Source organism: Strigops habroptila, chromosome 7 (assembly GCF_004027225.2).
Source record: "Strigops habroptila isolate Jane chromosome 7, bStrHab1.2.pri, whole genome shotgun sequence".
Classification (NCBI taxonomy): domain Eukaryota; kingdom Metazoa; phylum Chordata; class Aves; order Psittaciformes; family Psittacidae; genus Strigops; species Strigops habroptila.
This window is the reverse complement of record NC_044283.2, coordinates 29,336,773-29,358,812: the sequence shown is the minus strand read 5'-3', so window position 1 is coordinate 29,358,812 and position 22,040 is coordinate 29,336,773. Positions and strand designations below refer to the sequence as shown.

At 39.7% G+C, this 22,040-nt stretch overlaps 1 protein-coding gene across 14 annotated transcripts in view; it reads right to left on the bottom strand.

Moving 5' to 3' along the window:
• Positions 1-179: 179 nt before the first annotated feature.
• CRACD (capping protein inhibiting regulator of actin dynamics) overlaps positions 180-22,040 on the bottom strand; it is a 125,306-nt gene continuing 103,445 nt past the window's right edge. For all 14 annotated transcript variants that reach the window (XM_030491285.1, XM_030491293.1, XM_030491282.1 and 11 more), the window contains 7 exons: positions 17,358-17,522; positions 14,790-14,858; positions 13,344-13,526; positions 8,889-12,129; positions 7,014-7,204; positions 5,770-5,938; positions 180-3,192 (listed from right to left, as the gene is read on the bottom strand). In XM_030491285.1, coding sequence (XP_030347145.1) covers positions 3,032-3,192; positions 5,770-5,938; positions 7,014-7,204; positions 8,889-12,129; positions 13,344-13,526; positions 14,790-14,858; positions 17,358-17,522 — 4,179 coding nt within the window. In that variant the 3' untranslated portion in view covers positions 180-3,031. The remainder of the gene's footprint in view (positions 3,193-5,769; positions 5,939-7,013; positions 7,205-8,888; positions 12,130-13,343; positions 13,527-14,789; positions 14,859-17,357; positions 17,523-22,040) is intronic.

The window sequence follows — 22,040 nt, the reverse complement described above, 5'->3', positions numbered from 1 at the left end:
TAAAAGAACTATAGTAGAAACTATCACCTCACTCTCTGATGAGCCATCTATTTTGAATTCCAGCTCCTTGGCAGAAATGCATAGGCAAGACACTTGTAGCACTGTAAAAAGTTGTATTTATAAAGCAAACCTGAACGATGTGATTTGCAAAAGGAGACACAGAATACATACATCATTGATTAGGTAATTGTGACTGGGTTATAGTTTAATAAGAATTAAAATGACATTAGTATAATAAACAATTGCACTTTAAAACATTTGAAAAATTAAAAAAGTACACAACAAATACCCCACAATTATACATCTTATAGTTTTTATACATTACTATATGAACATAGAGGTTAATCATATATAACCTTGTCAGAAGAAATGGTATTTTGTGTGTATAAGTTACAAAAAATTGAGACAATATACTACATAGTGGTTTGTTCGGTTCTTAAAACAGTTTTGCTGTTTTAAACTCTGTAGTAATGTTTTGGTTTTATTTTTACAGATTTCCAACACTTTATCAGGAATGGTTGCAACAAAGCCAAAGCAAAGTAACACTTCACTTCATTGGTATTTAGTGCAAAATTTTGTTAATTTAACATGAAATGTCACTGTTGAACATGTACACTTTAGAAATGTTTCCATCAAGTACTGTACATAATACAGTTTCCATTATTACACTAGATACCTTTATGGTTGAAAAAAACTCTGCTTTGAAGCTTTAGATTAAGACAACCCTTAATGAAAGCTCTATTCTATCTGCTATAAATGTATTGTATTGGAAAATTGCATCCTCATGTCATGCACGATAGCACCTAATTTTGCTATGCTTTTCACCATACCAGTATCTTTAATTCTGTAATCCTGATTTACTTCACCTTCTCTATATTTCTGCCTGGCTGCTTCTCCCAAGAAATAATCACAAAGATGGATTTCAGGCAGTTTATTTATTGTAATTACAAATACATACTGCAGGCTTATAAGCTCAGAAAAAGTGTAAATTTAATTTAAGATGCACTAACTCATGGTGCTAGCAGCGCAAAAATAATTATGGTCCAAATTCATTCTTCTGATTGATAAGCTTGCAGAGATTTGATTTTGAAGGTGGTGGTTGAGGGGTTTTGCCCCTAAAAGTGTTTGAGAACAGCATTGCGTCATCTCTGTGTAAAACATTTTAAATACTTCTTTATATTAAGGATAAAAACTTACTTCAGAGATTTTGATTTTAAATTTGAAACTGAGCAAAACTCATGGCTTAAGAGACCCAAGAAAACCCATGGAATCGCAGGTTAGTTTGGGTTGGAAGGGACCTTAAAGATCGTCTAGTTCCAATCCCCCTGACATGGGCAGGGACACCTTCCACTAGACAAGGTTGATTAAAGCCCTGTCTAACCTGGCCTTGAACACTTTCAGTTCCATCTTGCCTGCTGCACATCTACTTGATCTAACATGTCCATTAAGTTGTGCTATTGTAACCACAATACTGAGCCGTGGGAAGTAATGTATTCAATAATGGCTTTTGCTGACAAGTCCTTTTTGATTCTTGGAACAGGAGGATAGGGCGGGTTTCATTCTGTTTTCTGCATAATTTAAAGTGCTATTCCTTGTGCTGCATACAGCAGTTTGGCTAAAATACTTCCATGAAATACGTAATGATACAGTTTCTTCCCATGAAAATGTCTCCCCTTATGATGTTGTAGGCATAAAGGCTCCATTGAGCCTTATGGTTGTAAGAAGGAGATGTTCAACTTTCTTTAAGACTTCCTTGTTAAAGAAACTCGGATGTGTAACAGATTTATTTACTAGGGTGACTTTTTAAAATGTAGACTTAGCTATTTCTGTGGGATATTGAGGATAGTAAAATTTTTATTACATTGTGGACTTTATCCTTTTTTGTAAGATGGAGGGAGTAAACATTTCTATTTTAGTTCCAAGAAGTAATAAAGTGTTTAATTGCCGCAGCAGATACCTGAGATGGGCTAAGTAAACTTTCCGAAGTGTCCTGGCTGTATTGGTCAAAGTACAGGAAGATATCTAACTACCTGAAGTTGCAAGTGCAGTAAAATCAGGAAGAATGCAGAGTTAAAACTCCTGAGACTCTCTCCAACTTACTTTCCCATTCTCAGTTAACTTCAGTTCAGCAAGTCTTACTCCTGTGGGAACTTACTGAGGCAATTTCTACAGCTACATGAGCACAGGAATAGTTTTCCTTATTTTAGTTCCAGTTGACTGTTTTAAAGTTGTAATCTGCAATCACTGTCTCTATGCATCTTAAATATGGCACAAACAGTGATACTCTTAAGTGACTAGAAGAAACCCTGACTCCCTGGCTTCTTTCTGAAAACTTCTGATTTTTGTTTAAATAATGTTTTGTTTGTTGTGTTGGGGTTTTTTTAAGTAGGATGAATTGTTTTCTTCCTAGGAGTGAGGGAATGTAGACATAGTGTACTAATCCTATGAGGGAAGAAATTACCTCAGCATTTGGATGGTACCATCTTTCTATTTATCATTTGCAGGTGGAACGATATTTCCCAAAGTTCTTCATTAGGGAAGAAGCTTTCAAATAGCAAGTAGAACTCACAGTTCATACAGTTTAACACTTTAAAAAAAATTAGGAATAAGAGAAGGGAACATGCATCTTGCCTTATTTTCAACAACGGAGTGTTGAAAAAAATTTTTGAGATCAACACTTAAGTATAGAGTTCTAAAATTCCAGAACCAAATACCCACAGAATTTAAGGAGCTTCTGAACTGAAGTTCTGGCCCTTATTATGATACTCACTAAAATTTACATCCAGTATCTGAGCATTCTTAGGTTTTTGAGAGAGTCTGGCTCTGAACTTTTTGCCATGACCTTATTTAGCTATTTGTCAAAGCAATGGAATACATGACTTGAAAAGACTTTACAGAGAGCTAGAGCAAAATGGCAATCAGTTCAGTTTTCAGTCTTTCAATACATGCATTTTCAGTTTTGTCATGTGAAAAGCTGAATAAATAAAAAGAAAGCAATTAATAGTCAGCAACAGAGATGTAATTTTACAGTTTACTTTATGATCTGTGGACAGTCACTCCAGGCTTTTGCTTTCCTCTTGGCTAATGCAAGCCAGGCTGGTTCTGTTGACACGGGGTTAGCATCAGGTGTAGAGAATCTCTTGGCCACCTCCTTTGCCAGTGGGGTTGACGGAACAGAATCTGAAATTTCCACTGTTTTTGATGGGATGGGGAAGAGAAAAAGCATTAGTTGAACCCTGTGCTTTGGTGCAGGATACTAGAGATTTCACTTCTTTTCTATGCAGATGTTCTGATCTAACACTTCATATTTATTTCCAACCTTTTTGTATTAAATCTTACTTTTCATTGTATTTGCAAAATAATCAAGTTAGGAGGAACCGAGTTTCCTTTTTCAGAGTAGACTCCGAGTAATGTAACTCACAAAAACAGGGACAAAGTTTTCAGTCTCTGTGAGATTCAAAGAAAACATTTCCAGTTTGCCAGTCGTTGTCTTTACATAAACTATTTTAATTACATCTGCAATGTAACGAACAATGGGAATTAAAGCTGGATTTTTTTTTCCCTTTGGTAATGCAGCTGCTGAACATGTGTAAGCCAACTGTATTCAGGAGGATTTAGATTTCCTCTTCAGATTAGGGTTCTTAAATAAGCACAGAGAAGAAAGCAGTCCTATAGCTCTCTGCCTCAGTTAACCACGCCTGTGAGACTATCCTGAAGAAGAAATGAACCAGCTTTTTCCCACAGCTGTTTGACACATTTTCTTGAAAATACTATATTTAAGGCAAACAGCTGTCTCAGCAAGAAAATGTGTTGAATAAGCAACTGATTTCTAACAAGCAACTTAACAGAGCGGAACTGTAGAAGTATATTGTAGAAGTCAGGTGGGAAGATTGTTTAACTGAGATAGTGAATGGCCTTGAAGGCAACTTGTCTAGATATGAGCCCTATCTGAAACCTAGAGTAACTCTAAAAATCTAAAGTTACAAAATAACTCCTCGCTAATTCCACCACCCTACCCCCACCCCCCGCCCCTTACACTTTTTCTGGTTTATGAGCCCAAAGGTTTTTTTGTTACATGTGCAGATTCGGTCCAAATTACTTTTGGTTGCATTTCATTTTCAGGTTTTGAATGTTTTAAAAACCTTTAAAATTGCAAGGATGGCAAAAAATATTTCGATTTCTTTTTAGTCCATCTTTAATCATGTATTTTTAGCTACTAGTAAATGAGCAGTAGCAGCAACTATTGCTGTAGACAGACACTTTGAAAAGCTAATTATTTTAAATGTTATGGTAATTTATGCTATTTTAAAGGTTATACCCTCTTATCAGTCCCTGTTGTACAAGACTTGCATGCAAGGCTGAAATATACCAACTTCTTCAAGTTTTGGGTGTGTTTTTTTAATGACCTTAGAGGAGGACTCTGCAAACTTTTATTTTAAACATGTTCTAGCCTGGTCTTCTGCCTGAAATGCTTCTCTAACTGTGGGAAACCCACATTGATGTCATCATCCATAATAAACTAATACTTGTATATTTGTATAGCTGATAATGGCTACCTGGCTCTAAATGTAGCCAGTAATCACACAGAAATCCAATCATTATTTCCTTTAGGGCCAAGGCAGTTCCATGCTTCCACTTTAGATAATTCAAAATTGGTAATTCCTCCTGAAACTCTCACTCTAGTGCAGACAGATGAGCCAAGGAAAATTGGGGTTTGGCCCTTTTGGGCCAAAAGTATACCTTGGATCTAGCCTTTAGTATTATGGATCAGATAAATAAATTACTTCATTGCTCTCAATAGTTGCATTCCACAGTTCTTGGCTTGGAGTGGTACTGAATAAGTTCAGGTGATACGTACATTCACTTTCAAAGAAGCCTACACTATTTACTGTGCAACTTGGAAACAGGTTTCTTCAACACCTGTCTGTACTCATCTCCAAAACCTTTTGCCTAGGACTAATGTTGGCTAGAGAAATATTAAGCAAGTCTCTATTTCAACAATCACTGTATACCATCCCAAATATTATGCCCTTTGGGGAAGTATTTATTTAAATGTGCCTGCCTTTTGAATATGGAATTGTTTCAGCTTAACTGAAGTGACAGATAAAATAGTAGGTTCTCGTTCCAACCTTCCATACCACTTACTTGACTGGGATGGAGAAGTCCTAAATTCAAAGTGACAGGCTACCTTCAACTGAATTGATTAGGTTTTGTATTTTTGAATGAAAAGAGAGTACTCATTCCAAATATTCTGAGGTGAGTATTTCTTCTTGGCAAACTGGGAGGTGTAGGAACACAATATGCATCATTTCATATACACATACCCTTTGTAGCAGTTAAGTATCATTCCCCCTCTGTGCTAAACTCCCACCTAAAGGCAAAACAATACTGCAATTGCAATTTACAGTAAATAAAATCCCTCTAATGTGCATTGGTCATGTTCCAAAAATACTGTTGGATATGACTTGGGGAGGCTGCCTAATTTTTTTAACCTGAACTGGGGCAATTCTAAGGATATGCAGTAATGCAACCTCAATAATCTGGGGAGCCTTGTAAAAATCTGTTAAAATTATGTTGTTCTTGCATAATGGCCAGCACATGAGACAGGGACAAGTTGTGTTGTTCCATGCTGAAGGCAAATACATTTGTAATTTTAGGGGTAATAAATGAGGTGGAGGTGTGGGGGGAAATCATTCACTTTCTCAGAAACATGCAATATCATTTCTGAAGCACATTATTCCCAGACTAAATGTGAATCTGTTACTGTACCTGTCACAGAAGTTGGAAGGGTGTTTGACTTTTTTAGCTGCTCCCTTCTTTCTAGCCTTGACACAGCAGTCTCAATTTTCTTCTCCCCTTCTTGAGTTGTAGATTTCTGCAGTGTGCTTGTTTTGCTGCTGCTGCTGCTTTTATTATCTGACTGATTACTTAGAGCAGCCTGGAAAAAAAAAGAAAAACTGCTAAATGAGAAACAGTCATGTAATGGCTACAAGTAAAAGATGTCATACTTGATGCTTTCATTCACCACCCGTCCTTTCCTTAACCTTGCTTTTCAGCAAAGGATCAAAAGACTCTGAAACTTCTAAACCTAACAGTTATTAGAAACTGTAAAAAAAAGCAACCCACAATTGTATTTGTCATGTTGTCACTTCAGTCAAAATATTGAACAGTTTGAGCCAGCCCTACCTGTTAAAGACAATACTGAAACACAGTGTGCATCAGTGGGCAACTTCACACCCACTGCTGTTTTATTCCGCCAGTTATCTGTGTCTGCAATTATGCACATGTCCATCAGAAATTTGGATCTCATAAAAACATCAAAATATACTTAGTTATCAACATAATCTCCCTTTTTACCATCTCTGGTATCTATATACAGCATCACTGTTTGTGTAGCATCACTTCTCTGCTGTAAGTGGAAGTGCTTTTCTGACTAATAGAAAACCACGGATAGTAAATAGCTATTTAGAGAACAGGAAGAAGTGATACTTGAATTCAGTGCCTGCTTTAGGCATTTGGATGTGTCACATGATGGTTCATTTCATTCATCTGCATTTTATCCAAATAATAGTTTACAATAAAAATAAATTCACGCCTACTAATATTCACCTATAAATGAGTAATCTAGCTGTTATTCCCAAGCATTAAGGCTTAACATCTTATTTACTCAAGCTTTGAAAGAACCATGTTGCATACAATTCTTCTGTTCCATCACCTGCACAGTGGTTGTGCTTATGACTGCCATTAACTAAAACCTGATATTAAGACATCAGAATTTATGTTAAAATTGTCACACTATTGCACAGCATTTTCTCCTGGAGGGCTCAGTTTTGCATAAGGGAACTCCAAACTTTCAGACTACTTTTTTTACTCACTGTCATTTTAGCTTGTATGAAATCTTACAAACCAAACATTAAAAATGAAAATAAATCCCTTTCACATAATAAAACTAGCTAACAGTTCTAATTATGGTAGCAGTGTTTCTAATGGGCAGGTTTCTGAAGATTGTTTACATTTTCTTTAGCCAGCTTCTCTGCTTGCTTTGCCTCTCTGGCTTGTCTCCTCTCTTCCCTTGTAGCTTGCTGCTCACGAAATCCCTTTTGCTTCTGCAGCGCTAATGTAATCCAAAGCGGTTGTGAAGTTTCAACTTTTTCCATCAATTTAGAGCCATCTAAAGAGTGCCTGCTCTGGAGGACGGGCTTTTCTGAAAGAAAACATGACAAGAATCGGTCGAGTGATGCACATCTCTTGTCTCAAGCAAACCCATACAGCTTCTCTACCTTGTGAAAACTCTAGAGCTAAGCCCATTGAATGCCATGCCATTCACAGACCTCCATGGACTGTATGTCAAATCCTGAAACAGTTTTTATGCCCCAAGAACAAGACCTAGTTCAGCACACTCATACAGGTGTCTGGATTTATCTTTCTTTGTGTATGGGAAAGCCTACCTCAGACACTTAGACTTATAGCCTTATTTACTACAAATATTTGCGCAGTGTGAGATATTTAAGTGAAAGGGATACATATGCACTTCTTGTTTATGACTCTGATGAAAGGGATCCAGCCACTACGTACTGCAGTTCCCTGGTTTTCTAGCCATAATTAAGGGAAGAAGATTATCCGAACTTCAGCCAAGAGAAGCGGGCTGAAATGATGTACTCCTGTGCAGCCCCTCTTAATAAAATATTGTGGGAGGGGGTTTAAATTGTCACATGAGCATTTGACTTTCTGTACCCTGCATGGAATGGGGGCTAGCACATGGTGTAAAGCTGTGAGTGGCAGGGAGCAGCATTGGGGTGCAAAGGTGCCCAGTGAGTACCGAAACTCTCAACTTTGGTTGCTTTCCCAGGCCAGCAGCTGTGCCTCCAACTACTTTCCATAAATCCTCATTTATAAATGGAAGTGAAAGGAAAACATGTAGAAATTGTAAAATAAAAAGCAGCAGTTCCACTGAGATACGGTTTTAGAAGCGTCTTCAAGAACAGAAAATTTAAGAACGGAAAGTAATTGGGATTTCTCAGTTAAATGCTGAATTCCTGCCTTGCTCTTTTGTGTGTCCTTACGCTGAAAGGGTTATTTTCCCTCTTTTTCCTCTTCTATTTTTTCCTTTAGTACAGAATACTATTTCAGAACAAAGGGGCTTTCAACCCTCCTCTGAAGAGCCACTATGGCTACTGTAATTGTTTCTATTATTGAAGAGTGCCTCTGAAACAGACTCCTGTGCTCAGCTATATTGGGTTAGATAGACAATTTGCCCAAAAGAGGCACTATAAGGGGACCTAGATCTTCATATTTTTCACACTAGATAATATTCCCCTAAAAAATAGAAACAATATAATGTAAATTATAAAAATTACTACCTCTGCTCTGATGACACCATTACACATCATAGAATTGTGGAATTCCAGGTTGGAAGGGACCTCAAGGATCACCTGGTCCAACCTTTCTTGGCAAAAGCACTGTCTAGACAAGGCAGCCCAGCACCCTGCCCAGCTGAATCTTAAATGTCCAACACTGGGGAGTTCACCACTTCTCCGGGGAGATTATTCCAACGGCTGATTGTTCTCACTTGTGAGAGCCCACAAAGTCCATCCTCTGACCAACTAGCTAACATCCCCGCCAAGGAAAACCACACACTTCAGTTACCTCCTTGAAATTAATTTTCTTAAGCAGGTTGCACTGGCCACACTGAGTTTGTGTGTTTCTGAATTAGGTTGTGGGGATGGGAAGTCCCATTCATTCAGACAACCCTAAGCAAAGTAGTGGTATTCCACAAATAACATGCCAGGTAAAAATTATAGCTTAAGACCAAATGTCTTCCTCTGAACCTCCAGTGTCTCATTTTGGAAATGCAGACAATAGCTAAATGGCCTTTAAAAAATACATACCTTTCTTCAGTGGCTCAGGCTTTTTGTCATTTTTTTCTCTCCATGGAATACTTATAGATGGGAAAAACGACTTCTTTTCTCTGATTTCTTCCTCTTCATTTTTGTTCTCATTGGATGGTGTGGGGTGCACTGCATTTGCTCTGTCTTCTTTTCTCCAGCCACTATCTGATTCAGCTTTAACCAACCTTTGCCCTAGTGTATCAGCTAGGTTTGATCTGTTCATTTTAGAGAGAGGAGACGATGGTGGTGTCTGGCTGGTGGGCTTTGGAGCTAAAGCAGGTTTCTGTGGGACCAGTGACTTGCATGCTGGTTTCTCATGAGGGGGTAAAGCACTCTGGCTGGTGGCTGGTAAGACCACTGGTGTGCCCACTGGTTGTGAAATCTCCACCACAGTAACTGAAGCGTCTTTTGAGTCTTTTAAATTAGCAGGAATGTTTGCTTTCCGCATGCCAGGGGATGTACTCTCCTGTGGAGCAAAAACAGAGGATTCTTTCTTATCTTCTGTCGTAACTAAGGGGTCAGGCACACCATCAAAACTATCTCCTGCACTGTATCTTTTCTTTTTCCTCTGCTCTGCCTGTTGATCATAATGGAAACGTAAAGAGTAGTTTGTCCTTCGTAACTTTATCCCAAAAGGAGAAACGTTTTCTTCTCCATTTGCTGTTGGTTTATCCACTTTTTTGGTGCTGTTACTCTGCTGATTTTCCAGAGAACCCTGAACTTCTGGCTTGGATACTTCTTTACCTGGAGAATGAGGAAAACTTGGAACAAGGAAAGATGGAAGATCTTTTGCAAATTTACAGCCTTCTGTGTTGTCTGCCAGTTCTCTATGGGATTCCATTTTCTCCTTAGCCTTTTCAGCTAAGTTATCCTTAAAAGTGGGAGCCACATCCTCCTTTGAATCAGTGAATGAGCCAGTGATTCTTCCCACAGCCACTGTTTCGTTGCCTTTTGCCACATTCATATTCTCAACATCTGAATTGGTTTTTGAAGCTTCTGAAAACTTCTGCCATGCAGGTGTTATGGAGAACTTTGCATTTGCAGAGAGGGTCTTCCTTAAGTTGCCATGGGAAGCACCCCGTCCTCGGGGTGTCCAGTCGTCACTGTGTCTGCAGACACTCACTCGGTCCCTCTCGTTATATTTGCTGTTTTCTGCGTTCTTTAGGATTCTGGAGCGGATGGAAGCCCACTCAGCCAGCACAGCCTGGTTGTTCAGTGTCTCTTGTGCATATTTCAATTTACTGCTGCTGGGTTTGGGATCCTGTTTCTTTTTCTGGGCCTTCTCCGGTGAAGGAATATCCATATTTTTTCTCTCTTCTGTTAAGCCAAGTAATGATTTACAGGCTGTGTCCTTTATCTGGTTCAAGTTAACTGCTGTGCCACACAACTGTGCTCCAGTAACCAAAATAGCGGTATGGGGCACACACACAGATGACGGGAGCGTGTGAGAGGCTTTGCTGGCAGTATGCACCCTGCAGTCTTTGATGGATGGAGAAGAGAGTCCTGCTCCTTTGACAGGCATGACTGGACTCAGATTTACTTTCTGAAATATGATCTGTTTATCTCCAGAAGACACTTGAAATGTGAAGGGTCTGGATGCAGTTTGTCGTTCATCTACCTCTTGCCACCTAAGTTCTTCTCCTATTCGCTTTTGCTCCTGAGCCTCAACTTCTCTCTTTAGTTTCTGGGCTAGGACTTCTTCTGCTGTTTTATTCCCTTTTTCTGGCTGTTTGAGTTTTGGGGATCTTGAGCTTTCTTGGAGCTTCTCGTCTACTGGATGCCTATCAGCCCTTCCAGAACACAACTGATCTTTGTCCTGTTGCTGTTCCAAGGATTTTTCTTGTTGGTCTTGCTGAAGATTTTGTCCTTCTGTGTCTACCTTCTGCTCTTCCATTTTGTTCCATTCTTGTTCATTTTGTTCCTTTTGCTGCTTTACTTCATCTTGTTGCATACCCTCTGCACTTTCCATGTGCATTTGTTTTGTGAGTTTGTGTTTTCTATGTTCTTCCTGTTTCTTTTTCTTACCCATTACTTGCTGGGGTTGTTCCTTCTCTGTCTTTTCTCCTTTCTCCTTCAAGTGCTGCCTTTGCTCCTCTTGTTTCATCTGTTGTTTGAGACTCTCAGCTTCTTTCTCCTGCTTCAGTTTTATTTCAGATTCTTTCTCTTCTAGTTCTCGTCTCTGTTTTTCTTCCTTATTTTGTTCGTTGAGTCCTTTTTGTTGCTCTAGCCAATTTCTTTCTTCTTCCTCTTGACGCTGTTTTTCAATCTCATGTTGCTTTAATTCCTCCAGCTCTAGCCTCTTCTGCTCCTCCAGCTCTCTTCTCTGTTTCTCCTCCAGCTCCTTGCACCTCTGTTCTTCCTGTTCCTGGCACTTCTGCTCCTCCAGTTCTCGTATCTGTTGCTCATGCTGGTCCTGGTGCTTCTGCTCCTCCAGCTGTTGTGACTTTTTCTCCTCCAGCTCTCTTTGTTTCTCCTCCAGCTCTTGTCTCTGTTTCTCCTCCAGCTCTTGTCTCTGTTTCTCCTCCAGCTCTCGTCTCTGTTCCTCGTCCCATTCCTGGTATCTCTGCTCCTTCAGCTCTCGTCTCTGTTGCTCCTCCAGCTCCTTCTGCCTCTGCTTCTCCAGTTCCTGGTACCTCTGCTCCTCCAGCTCTCGTCTCTGTTGCTCCTCCAGCTCCTTCTGCCTCTGCTTCTCCATTTCCTGGCACCTCTGCTCCTCCAGCTCTCGTCTCTGTTCCTCCTCCCATTCCTGGCGCTTCTGCTCTTCCAGCTCTCGTCCCTGTTGCTCTTCCAACTCCTTCTGCTTCTGCTTCTCCAGTTCCTGGTGCCTCTGCGCCTCCAGCTCTTGCCTCTTTTCAGCCTCCAGCAGTCTTCTCTCCTCTTTATGGCATGTTTGCTCTTCTGTGTTCAAAGATGTCTCTCGTTTGAGAACATATTGCCTCCTCTCTTCTTCACATCTTCTCTCCTGCTCTTTCTGCACCTGCTCAAGTTCTTGGCACCTTTGTTCTTCCATTTCTCTTTGTTCCTCCATTTCTACAATCTGCCTTATCCTTTCGGCCTCAAAGATCCCCCAGTGATCTTCAATTCTTTTCTCCTCTGCCAGCTGAAGCTGCTTCTGCTCATCTCTGTTCTGAATTAGTTTGTCTGCTATGATATGTCCGTTATAACCTGGGTATCTGTCTCCATACAGTGGCATTTCTAGGTCGTCTGGTTCAAATTCTGTTATTGTTAAACTTTGTGATCCCTAAAATTGGAAGACAAGTTCGGAGTTACTGAATATTGCCTCTTGATTATTCTTTGCAGTGAACAAAATCAATTGCAAATGTGAAACAACTTTTGGAGTTTGTTTGGGGGTTTTGTTTGTTTTGTTTAAACAATGATTCAGATCCAGAACCAACACACCCACCCCAGTCCATGGATTATAGATTCCATGGCTCTTACCCATTCAGATGATAGCCTTTAAAAGAAAGAAAACATTCCAACAGTGATAACAGTATAACACTGAACATTGAATCACCATTTGGTGTACATGAGCTAATCCAGATTGAGACCTGACATTTCAATTTACAGGAGCCCAAGGAATAGAGCACAAGCTTCATATGCCTGTTCTGCTACTTAGAACTCCATCCTTTAAGCCTGAAATAATTAGCCATGCTTAAGGGCATTGTTTTGCCAGTTCTTTCATGGCAAATCTAGCTGCTACTTGCAGAGACAGAAGCTGTTGCCTGCGGAAAAGAGCTCTGTGATGCTAGCCAGGAAAGAACACTGCTCAGGGAAACACAATTTTGTTGCTTATCACAAATCCTGAGCCATTTTATCTTCCTCATTAGCTGTGCTGAGGCTCCAGTTCCATTGCAGGAACCATGGGACCATGCATGGGCAGAGAACCTAGAGCTCCCCAGCAATACTGTGCTGTACTAAGGCACATGCTAGCTGCTGACTGATTCTCCGTGCTTACCCCACAGCATTGGCTTGTAGGTGCAACACCTTCAATAAACTGAATGCAGGCTACCTTCGTAGCTTATTCCTTGTTGCTGTAGTGACATGTAAGTCACTCTGTAAGATGATCTGCACCTGAAGAGTCCTTCCCAGCACTTCCATTGAGGGAAACAGCTCAGCTAATGCCCTGTCTAGCTATCATTTGTTGAGCCATCTTTTGGCTCCAGTTAAACATTCTGTATGAACAAGAGGTTTTAATTTAATTTCTTCATTGCAAAAGTGATAAATGCAAGTACGATGGTACAGAAGAGAGGACAGTGGCCTCTCTTGAACTCTGTATCAGTTGAATAGTCTTGTCCCATTTACAAGCACTAGTAAGCTGTCAAGATAAAAAACAAAGTATCCATGCAGTAAGTGTACAAAGCTAGAATTTGATAATTCACTCTATAGCTGTAGCAAGAGCTACGTTACTTAAGTTTCACTCTTTTTTATAAGACTCTCTGACCAGTGGTTCAATACCTTTGTTAATCTCTTGTGCTTCCTTGACATCCTCTGCTTTTTTGGCTTTACTGACAGCTTGTGTTTAGCTGCACTGTTGTCTAGACGAGCAACAGCCTGGGGAACTGCATCCAAATTGATTGTTTCAATAGTGCCAGAGCAGGAAAATTGTCTTTTTGGCCGAGATGATTTGACTGGAGTGACCTGTTTGTATCATAAACACATGAAGCTATTATTAACCAATGTGTTCCATTTAAAGTAAGTAAATAAATAATACACACAACCACACACACACACAAAAAAGCCTTTGCCTTTTGAATTCAAAGGAGTTATTAGCAGAAAAGTTTTCAGACCCCCTTTTTCCACTATATGAATCATGAACTTTGGAAATGAAGGTCACATCTGTAGTATTTTCCTATTTCCAGGTTTACACATTTTTATATTTTTCACTTAAAAATTACTTAGACCGTTCTAAATGAAGTTTTTTTTTCACAGTTTAGATCCACTCTGAAGTTGCTGGGAATGGGAAGGGCAGAGGCAGAGTTTTAAGCAACATCAAACATTGGGACATTTTAAAGTTTGCTTATGGTGGAAAATATATCTATACCTTTAAACAATTTAGATTATGCACTTTAGGCAAGAGCAAATCAGATTGACTTATCTAAACATTATAATACAACAGCTACAGAGCTGTACTATCTGCATAGGAGATGATTACAGTGTTGGATCTCAGACTGGCACAGTGCCTGGAGAAAACCTTCCCTCCACAATCATATGGAGTTGTCCAAGCTAGCACCAAAGAACAGCAAAAAATAAACTGAGACAATCCTGACTTTGACTGGTGATTTTTTCTCTTGCCTTTCAAATATTTGGGTGCAAAAATACAGTGGAACTGTACGTCTAGACATGTAAGTGAGCCTGTCATCAGTCTCTCCTGTAAGTCACCCAGCTATCATACTGAGCCTTGTATTTGGCACAGTCCAAGTGGAAAAAGAAGACAGAAAAAAAAGAAGAAGAAGAAGAAAACATCTTCTGCAAGGAAAGAAAATCACATACATTGTTTTCAAGACAGCTCTGTAATCTTCTGAGGTTAAACATATGCTAATTGGGGAGCCAATTACTTAAAAGCTGATGGAACATTTTGCATATGCTTATTGAATTACACGTAGGCATAACAAAATAGTAGAAGTACTTATGAAAATTATGGCTCTATAATTAATACATCAAATGCAGGAATGCTGCAAGACTGGCAGAGACTGAGTTCTGCTGTTTCCTGCAATCAGCTCTTACAGATTTCTCAATCTTAGTTATTGCTTGTTTACGAGTCCCCAAAGTGTGTAACCTTCACAAAACGTTGGATGATCAATGAAAGACTGAAATATGTATTAAAGCAAAAACTGTCAGGCTTCTAATAACTAAAATTAGAAAGCAACTCAGTGCAAATCAAGTGTAAACTTTTTTTTTTACCTTTTCTTCCAGTTCATATCCAGTCACAGGCAAAGTCATTGTTCTCAAAAAAGCTGGAGTGTCATGAGACTAGAAAACAAGATTACCACAGATAGGTATTAAAATGTAAAAGATCTAATAAACATGCTTCGAAGGACTTATGAAAGCATGTATGTTAGGGTGGGATTTTTAGTCTGTCTCTTGTATTGGGATTGACAAATACACAATTCTTGTTCCTAAATGCTATGAGTTTATCTTTGCTGCTCCTTGAATCACTGCTTTCTATACAGAAGCAGTTACTCCTGCAAGACAAGGGCAATACACTCATGTTTCCTTAACACAATAACCAGGTTCCAATTGAAAAGAAAGAGCACAGCTTTGTAGGATTTCAATCAGCTCTTACTAAGTTTATATTTTCCTGACCTGCACCTAAAGAAAAACTATAGGAACCTCATCAGGAGTTACCTCTGCTGCAAGTTTCAACTCCAGGTTCTTGACAACTGCTCTTCTTACAAAACAAACCAGCCTCCCTCCATCAATTGAAGCCTGTCGTTCACTGTGACTCCTTAGCTATCCTCCCTCTCCAAGCCATCTCACAGAAGGCGATTTTTAAGGTGCAGGGGTTGAAGCAGCATTCATCGCACTCAGGAACAGTTTTTAATCATTATATCACAGTATTAGTTTATAACTTAATGAATGTTGTGATCCAATTACACCAGGTGTACATGATTGTTGGTATGAAGCCCAAAAAGCCAGCTTTACAAATACAGGTTAGGTGAAACCCAGAGCTCTTGACATTGATCCAAGTTTCTCAGGTAAATCATAAGTCACAAAGCAACACAGGAAGCCTGTTTGAAGTAAAGCAATGCTAGGTGGTCCTGGCCACCAGCTCCTAACAGAAGCTACCCCATCCCCTCAGGACCTATGCAGATAAACACACAGAGGATTACAAGGCCAACAGCAGAGACAGGAGCAGAAACCAGGGAAGCTACTGTGCACCAGAAATCTCTGATAAAGCAGGTAATGAGTAGCGCATGGAAAGAGCAAGGAAAGCACTGAGTGCTCTGGCTGACGCTATACATGTCGCATTGGTTTGTCTGTGTCTGCAGCCTCCTCTGAGTAGGGATGTTTGCTCCTTCAGTATTTGGAAAAAGAATTGTGCAAAGGGACATCAATTTTGTTTTCAAAATATAATACTGAAAAGACTAGGTGGTAAGGACTGTCTCTTTCCTTATTACACAAAGATACTCCAGTGGATTTTTAGTGCTTGAATGAGTTTCTCCTTCGAGCTGGAGGTCAGTAGATGATGTTCGGTCTCCTGCAGGACCCAGCAAGAAGTCTGTCTGCAGAGAATCTATGTTGGTCTCAAACACAGTTTCACCTAGTACCAGGGTACATAGCCAAAACCTGTCTGCAGCCCCACTGCACTCTGAGATGCACGGGATGCTCTTGATACACCTTAACTGATTGTTTCAGAAGGGACTAGTGGTGAAGCAGAAAATGTATACCTTACTTTGGCTTCATTTTTGTCTTTTCAGGCTGTTGAGAGGCGTGAGTGTACAGGTCCAGCCCAAATGCCTGGCTCCCTGACACATCTGACCACAGCCATGAAGGAAGTGGTCACAGGGGAGCTATGTTGCCTCTTAAAGAGGGATGAAGAATTTGGGACACCTCAGCCATAAAACTCTCTTTTGTGTGTATAGGCATGAGCTGCAGAGGATAGTTCCTGCCTTTGCCTTTCACACAGCTAGCACTAGCATTAGCGAACTGGAGTGGAGGCTCATGCCCTGGTATCCCTCTAGCATCTCAAGGGCTGCGTGCACACAGTGTGTACACCACTGCATACACCAGGGGCTCCCAGGCATGAAGTCAGCCTCCTCCAGGCAGAGAAGGATGTCCCTCTGTCCCCTTCGCTCCCGGTCAGCCATTACAATGACACACAGAACCAATCTTCCTTGGAGGATTTCCAGAGAGCTTCCGTCACTTATAATGTATATTTGCTCTCTGAACAAGACCTCTGGACATCTAAATGTCCGTAATTCCTGGTATCAAAACCTTCATAGATAATTTGAATAGTTATTTGAACTACACTGGATATTGGAATTTAGGGAGCATTCTCGAAATGTTTCTCCTCCTTTGCCTTTGGTTCCTCTCTGTGAGAAATACAGATATTTACCCTAAGACCCAGGATCTTACAGGTTTAGGGTCCAGACCCCTCCCTTTTTGGAATGATTTCCCTTTTTGCCATTTGATGCTGTGCACAACTTTCCACGCTGGGAAGTCCATATTTCAAGACACTATCTGTCTCAAAATTTTCCTGCCTTCTAGCTACACTGCGAGTGATGTGATACACTGCATTGGTGGAAGTTCAGAGCAAACATTCAAACCAGTAATTGCAGGACCTGGCTCAGGATGCCAAGAGCACATGCTCCTCACCAGTCCAAGAAGCAGGAGTTGAAAGACTCTACCCACATAAAACAGCCTGCTGAGCTCAGCTACACTTCACTGGAGACATCTGCTATGCCCCAGTGATCTTTACTGTTTTAGTGCTGCTATAATGTCATGAACATGTCGATTTAAAGTGCTTACTTTTTTACCACTGTCTGAGATCACTGTGTTCTGCTGAGCCTCAAGCTCCATGGGGCTACCGAGCAACACATCCTCTTCTATACTAGTGGTTGCTTCCCCCATTGTCCTCACAGAAATTGTCATTTGTGGAGGCTGCCCAAATTTTATGTTCTTGGCCAACTGTTGCTGAAAAACAAGAAAAGAAAAAACAACAAAAAAAGGTATATATATTATGAACAAAACAAGGCAGTCTAGCATGCATTCCTCCTCCACCTGAAAGCTTTCAGACTCTTGACAAAAATGTCAGCTTAAGGTTTATATTGCTGCAACATGATGGGCACCCCCAGTTCTTCCTCCCTGCAAAGTGACCAAGGTCAAGAATTTACAGCACGATTTCTGATTTTGGATGATCAACATGAGTTCTTGTCAGTGTCGCCAACTTTTTCAAATTTCCTGTGAATTTTGAAACTTACCTTCTCTTCTTTTAAATCTGTGTCCTAGGTTAAGACTTCGTTTATAAAAGCTAATTATGAAAACTTACCATTGCAGAGAAATAAAATTATGAGCTAAGCGTACACTGAGAAACTACAACTGCCCTCAAAAGCCACCTTTCTCTTCTTCACCACCCAAACCCTGCACCTCATGCAACTGTAGTTCCTAAAGATATCCTTATTGCAATGTTTAATTGTAAGTTTTAAATGTTAAGGGTTTGGTTTAACCCTGCCTTAGATGAGGCAAATTCTCAAAGGAGGGGAAACCCAGCTTCTTTTAGATTCCTGATCTCATGGGAACAACACAGAAAATCACATCTGCTCATGCTCATGTGCACTGCCACACCACTGCTTTTGCACAAAGTAGTTTACGGAGGGGACATGCAGTGGATGAATAGATAAAAGAGCTTTTCCACCATTTGTTTTCTTTGTTGAAGTAATCTCTCAAAGGTTACAAGAAAGTACTCTCAAATTATATCAAGTGTAAGATGAGTAAATTAAGTAGAATATAATATTTGTCTTCTGGTAGTGTAAATGAGAGAAATTACAGCCCTGGCTACTGCAGAGACACATACCATACGGTCTTTGAAAGTGAACGCCTTGCAAAAGAATTAGAAGAAATTCTCTAGAAGAAGCAAATGAAGTGAGGAACATTTATTGATAGACTTTCTTCCTGAAATATTTTTGAGGATCATTCTCAGTTAGGAAGAAGGCACTGTAGAGTTATTTTCCTGATTTATTCTCTTTCAAACACAGAAAATTCTCTAAATGAGATTTCCCATTTCTGTGTTGTATTACTATGAACATCTACAGCTCAGTGATACTCGATTTGACTGTGCAGCTTCTATTCAGTGGAAATGTCAGGTATGTATACGGACCCCTGACACGAGTTTGCCACTGAGAACTGTGGAACATTGGAGTAGATAGCATGTAAAACAAAGATTATATTTTTTCCTATAGCATCAAATCAGTAGCATGGCTTAGGTGAGCCACTAGCAAGGGAAGGCAGGCTTTAGTAGCAGCAGATGGATTTCTAAAAGGATTCAGGTCAGATCAGTCTCACTTGCCATCATTGTCCAGCAGACAAGACACTTACAAGAAGTTTATCCATATTACCCCAAAATATTACCAGATTTCTGTATTGAGACAAATTTCTGTATTGAGAACTATTAAGACAAAAAGTACATGCAGAGACTCCTTAAATCAGGTTATTACATTAGAATAGTTTTTCTCAGTCCTCTCATTGAGTTACACATTACTTATGCCCATTTGGATTTTGGCAGAAAGTAATGAAATTCATATAGTACACAATTTTGGCATAATGGGCTGTTGTGAATGGTGGAGATTTGTTCCTGCCTAGATTACTGGCAGTGCACCCATAGTCTAAAGTCAAGGGTTTCACTAAGTCCCCCAAGGCTTTCATGTTAGCAGTGCACCTTTCTGACTTAAAATCTTATATTTCCATTGCGTAAATTGGAGCTGGAAAGAGCAAACAAGTCTGTATCAGATAGTGCGATGGCTGTAATTCTGCTGTATTACTGCAAGTCCTCTGATGATAGTAGAAAATTATTTCAGAAAAGCTTAATTTGATAAAATGTTTTCTAACTTGAGGCTGCTCCTTTCTTCTTCTTCAAGTCGTATTCCTAGTTCTCCTAGGCAAAAAACCTAGAACTTTCTGTATTTCTTGAGCCACTACCCAAGAAACTAAGGATTCATGCATCTGTTCCAAGGTGAGAACATGCATACATGTACATATTGCTTGTTTGGAGGAAGGGATGGTGTGTTATTCTCTTGATCTTCTGATCAAGTTCTTGTTCTAGTGTGTCTGCAATGCATAGTGGGAGCTGTGTGGTGATAGAGCTATTGTGGAGAATGAACTGTGCTTGAAAAAGAATGGCCTTTTTAATTGTCATCAAGGATGCTTAATTGTCATCAAGAGGACTTTGCTGTAAAATTGCATATTTGTGTACATAAATATTTAAAATGTTATTTTCCTGATATTTCCAGGGAATAGACCATCCTTAGTATTTATGGACTGTACACAGCTGTTTGTGCACTTCTGTTTTGGTTTTAAATGACTTCGGAGTTTTAGAAGTTTATTTGCTCAGACTTGCATAAATTAATTTGAAGATTGAAGAAGAAACTCCAGTAGCCCTCACATTCCTTCCAGGACAGAAGGCTGTTCTCTGTATGATTTATTTATTGGCCTTTTTAGAAGAAAAAGCTCCACTAATAGTTCTCTACTGACCCATTTCTTTCAGTGCATTCTAATCTCCAAAGTTGATGCTGAATAACAGATGTCAAAATCTCAAATAGTTTATTGTTACCGCTGAGAAAATTTATTCTTATTGCTTTCAAAGAGTTATGTTAAACCTGCTCCTTGTTCTTTTAAAAAATGTGTTTATAATGTAACTACGGTACAATTATCCTCTCTCAGAAAATTTCATACAGAAATACATTCTCTTCCTGGTCAATCATAGAAACCCTAAAAAAGCATCATCCCTGAAAAAAAGAAAGAAAACCCCCACAACTTTTACTTGGAAGAACACACACAGACAGTCCAACCCAAGAGACGGAGAGATAAATCAATTTAAGCTGCAAGACCATTGAGAAGAGGCCATATTCCCTGAAAAGGAGCACCTGCTTTAAATTTCTCAAAAGTTTCAGACAAACACATATTTCTGAACACAAAACTATAAATCCTCTGTACTTGAGAATTCCCCATGCTGACAGCATGTGGATGACGGTTGCCTAAGGTGGATTATTTGCGACACATGGCTACCATGTATGACAATTATGCCATGAAACAGCAGCTGGAGGGACCACACACAGGGGAGCTTTGGAATGGGATCATCAAGCTGTGCTCCAGACCAGGTTTACCTCATCCCCAAATTTTTTTCTATAGGATTCAAAAGGCGCATGAGAGTTTCTCTATACCCACCCAATTCGTGTGGCTATCGGTGTGATGCCATTCAGTGTGAAGTGAGGGGCAGGGCTGCACATCTGATAAAGGCAAAGAAATACTGGGAATTCAGGGAAAAACCCAAAGTTTGCACTCATCCAATTTTCAGAATCTCCCTCAGTAACTGGACCATGACACAAGCCCACTTTTATTTCATGCAAAATAATTTGCTAAAATGTGATACAAGCTTACCATTAATAATTTCAGAAATCAAACTCCTAAGTTAAATTGATCTGCATTGGTTGGCACCTGCAGCAAATTAAAAAGCTTAGACTTTCAAAGCACTCTTTGTGTTTGCATAGGAAATGCCACAGAACAAACTTTCCACATTAACCGGCAGAGAGCCCAGATCGGGCTGTACATCTCCTCTTTCACTCCAATTTGGCTCCTCTTCTGTGTACATGCCTGTTTGCATGCATGTTGGATTCGGCCCCCTGAAACCACATCATTCTTATGGCTCTGTGCCTGGAGTGAATCCAAAACCGGATCCGCCGAGCTGCTTGCTCTGTTCAGTTAAAAATCGTTTAAACAGAGTGTACTATTTCAGCTGATTCCATTCAAACAAGTCTTACAAGAATTGCTGGTTGTATTTTGCTTTCACCTCAAATACCTATTTTTCATGTCTGTTTGCAATGCCCAGGTATAAAAATAAATTAAATTATGTTTTCTAGTCATATATAATTGTGAAATCATGACATATCATTAATATTTGTCCTAAGAAGAAGAATACTGTTGAAATTCCACTTGGTCCTGTACAGTCTCCCACAGTGACCCAAAAATCAAATGCCTTGGGAATACACAAGAAGAGGCCAAGCCCATACCGAGATTTTCCACACTCCAGTGATTTGTGGTCTCTCAGGACTTTTGGAGTCAATAGCCAGTTGGGAACTTTTCTTTCATTGCTCTTTGAACTTTTATAAATATTTCATGAATAACAGTGCTGTATGACAATGAGTTCTGCAGTCCAACTATGCATAAAAAAAGTTTGTTTTTGTTTGAAAGTGTTATTAGTTTCAACTGATGCTCATGTTTCTCATGCTGTGAAAGACTGAATGATTGTCCTCTATTCAGTTTCTCAATTCCACTCATGATTTCATGCATCTCTATCATATTTTCCCTCTTATAATTACCTCTCTTGCCTGAAAAGACAGTTTACTTAATTGTTCTTTCTATGGAAGTGAGTCCATTTCTTTATCCAAATAGGAAAATCTGTAGCATATTGAAATGAGCAAACCACCCCCATAAGCTTTT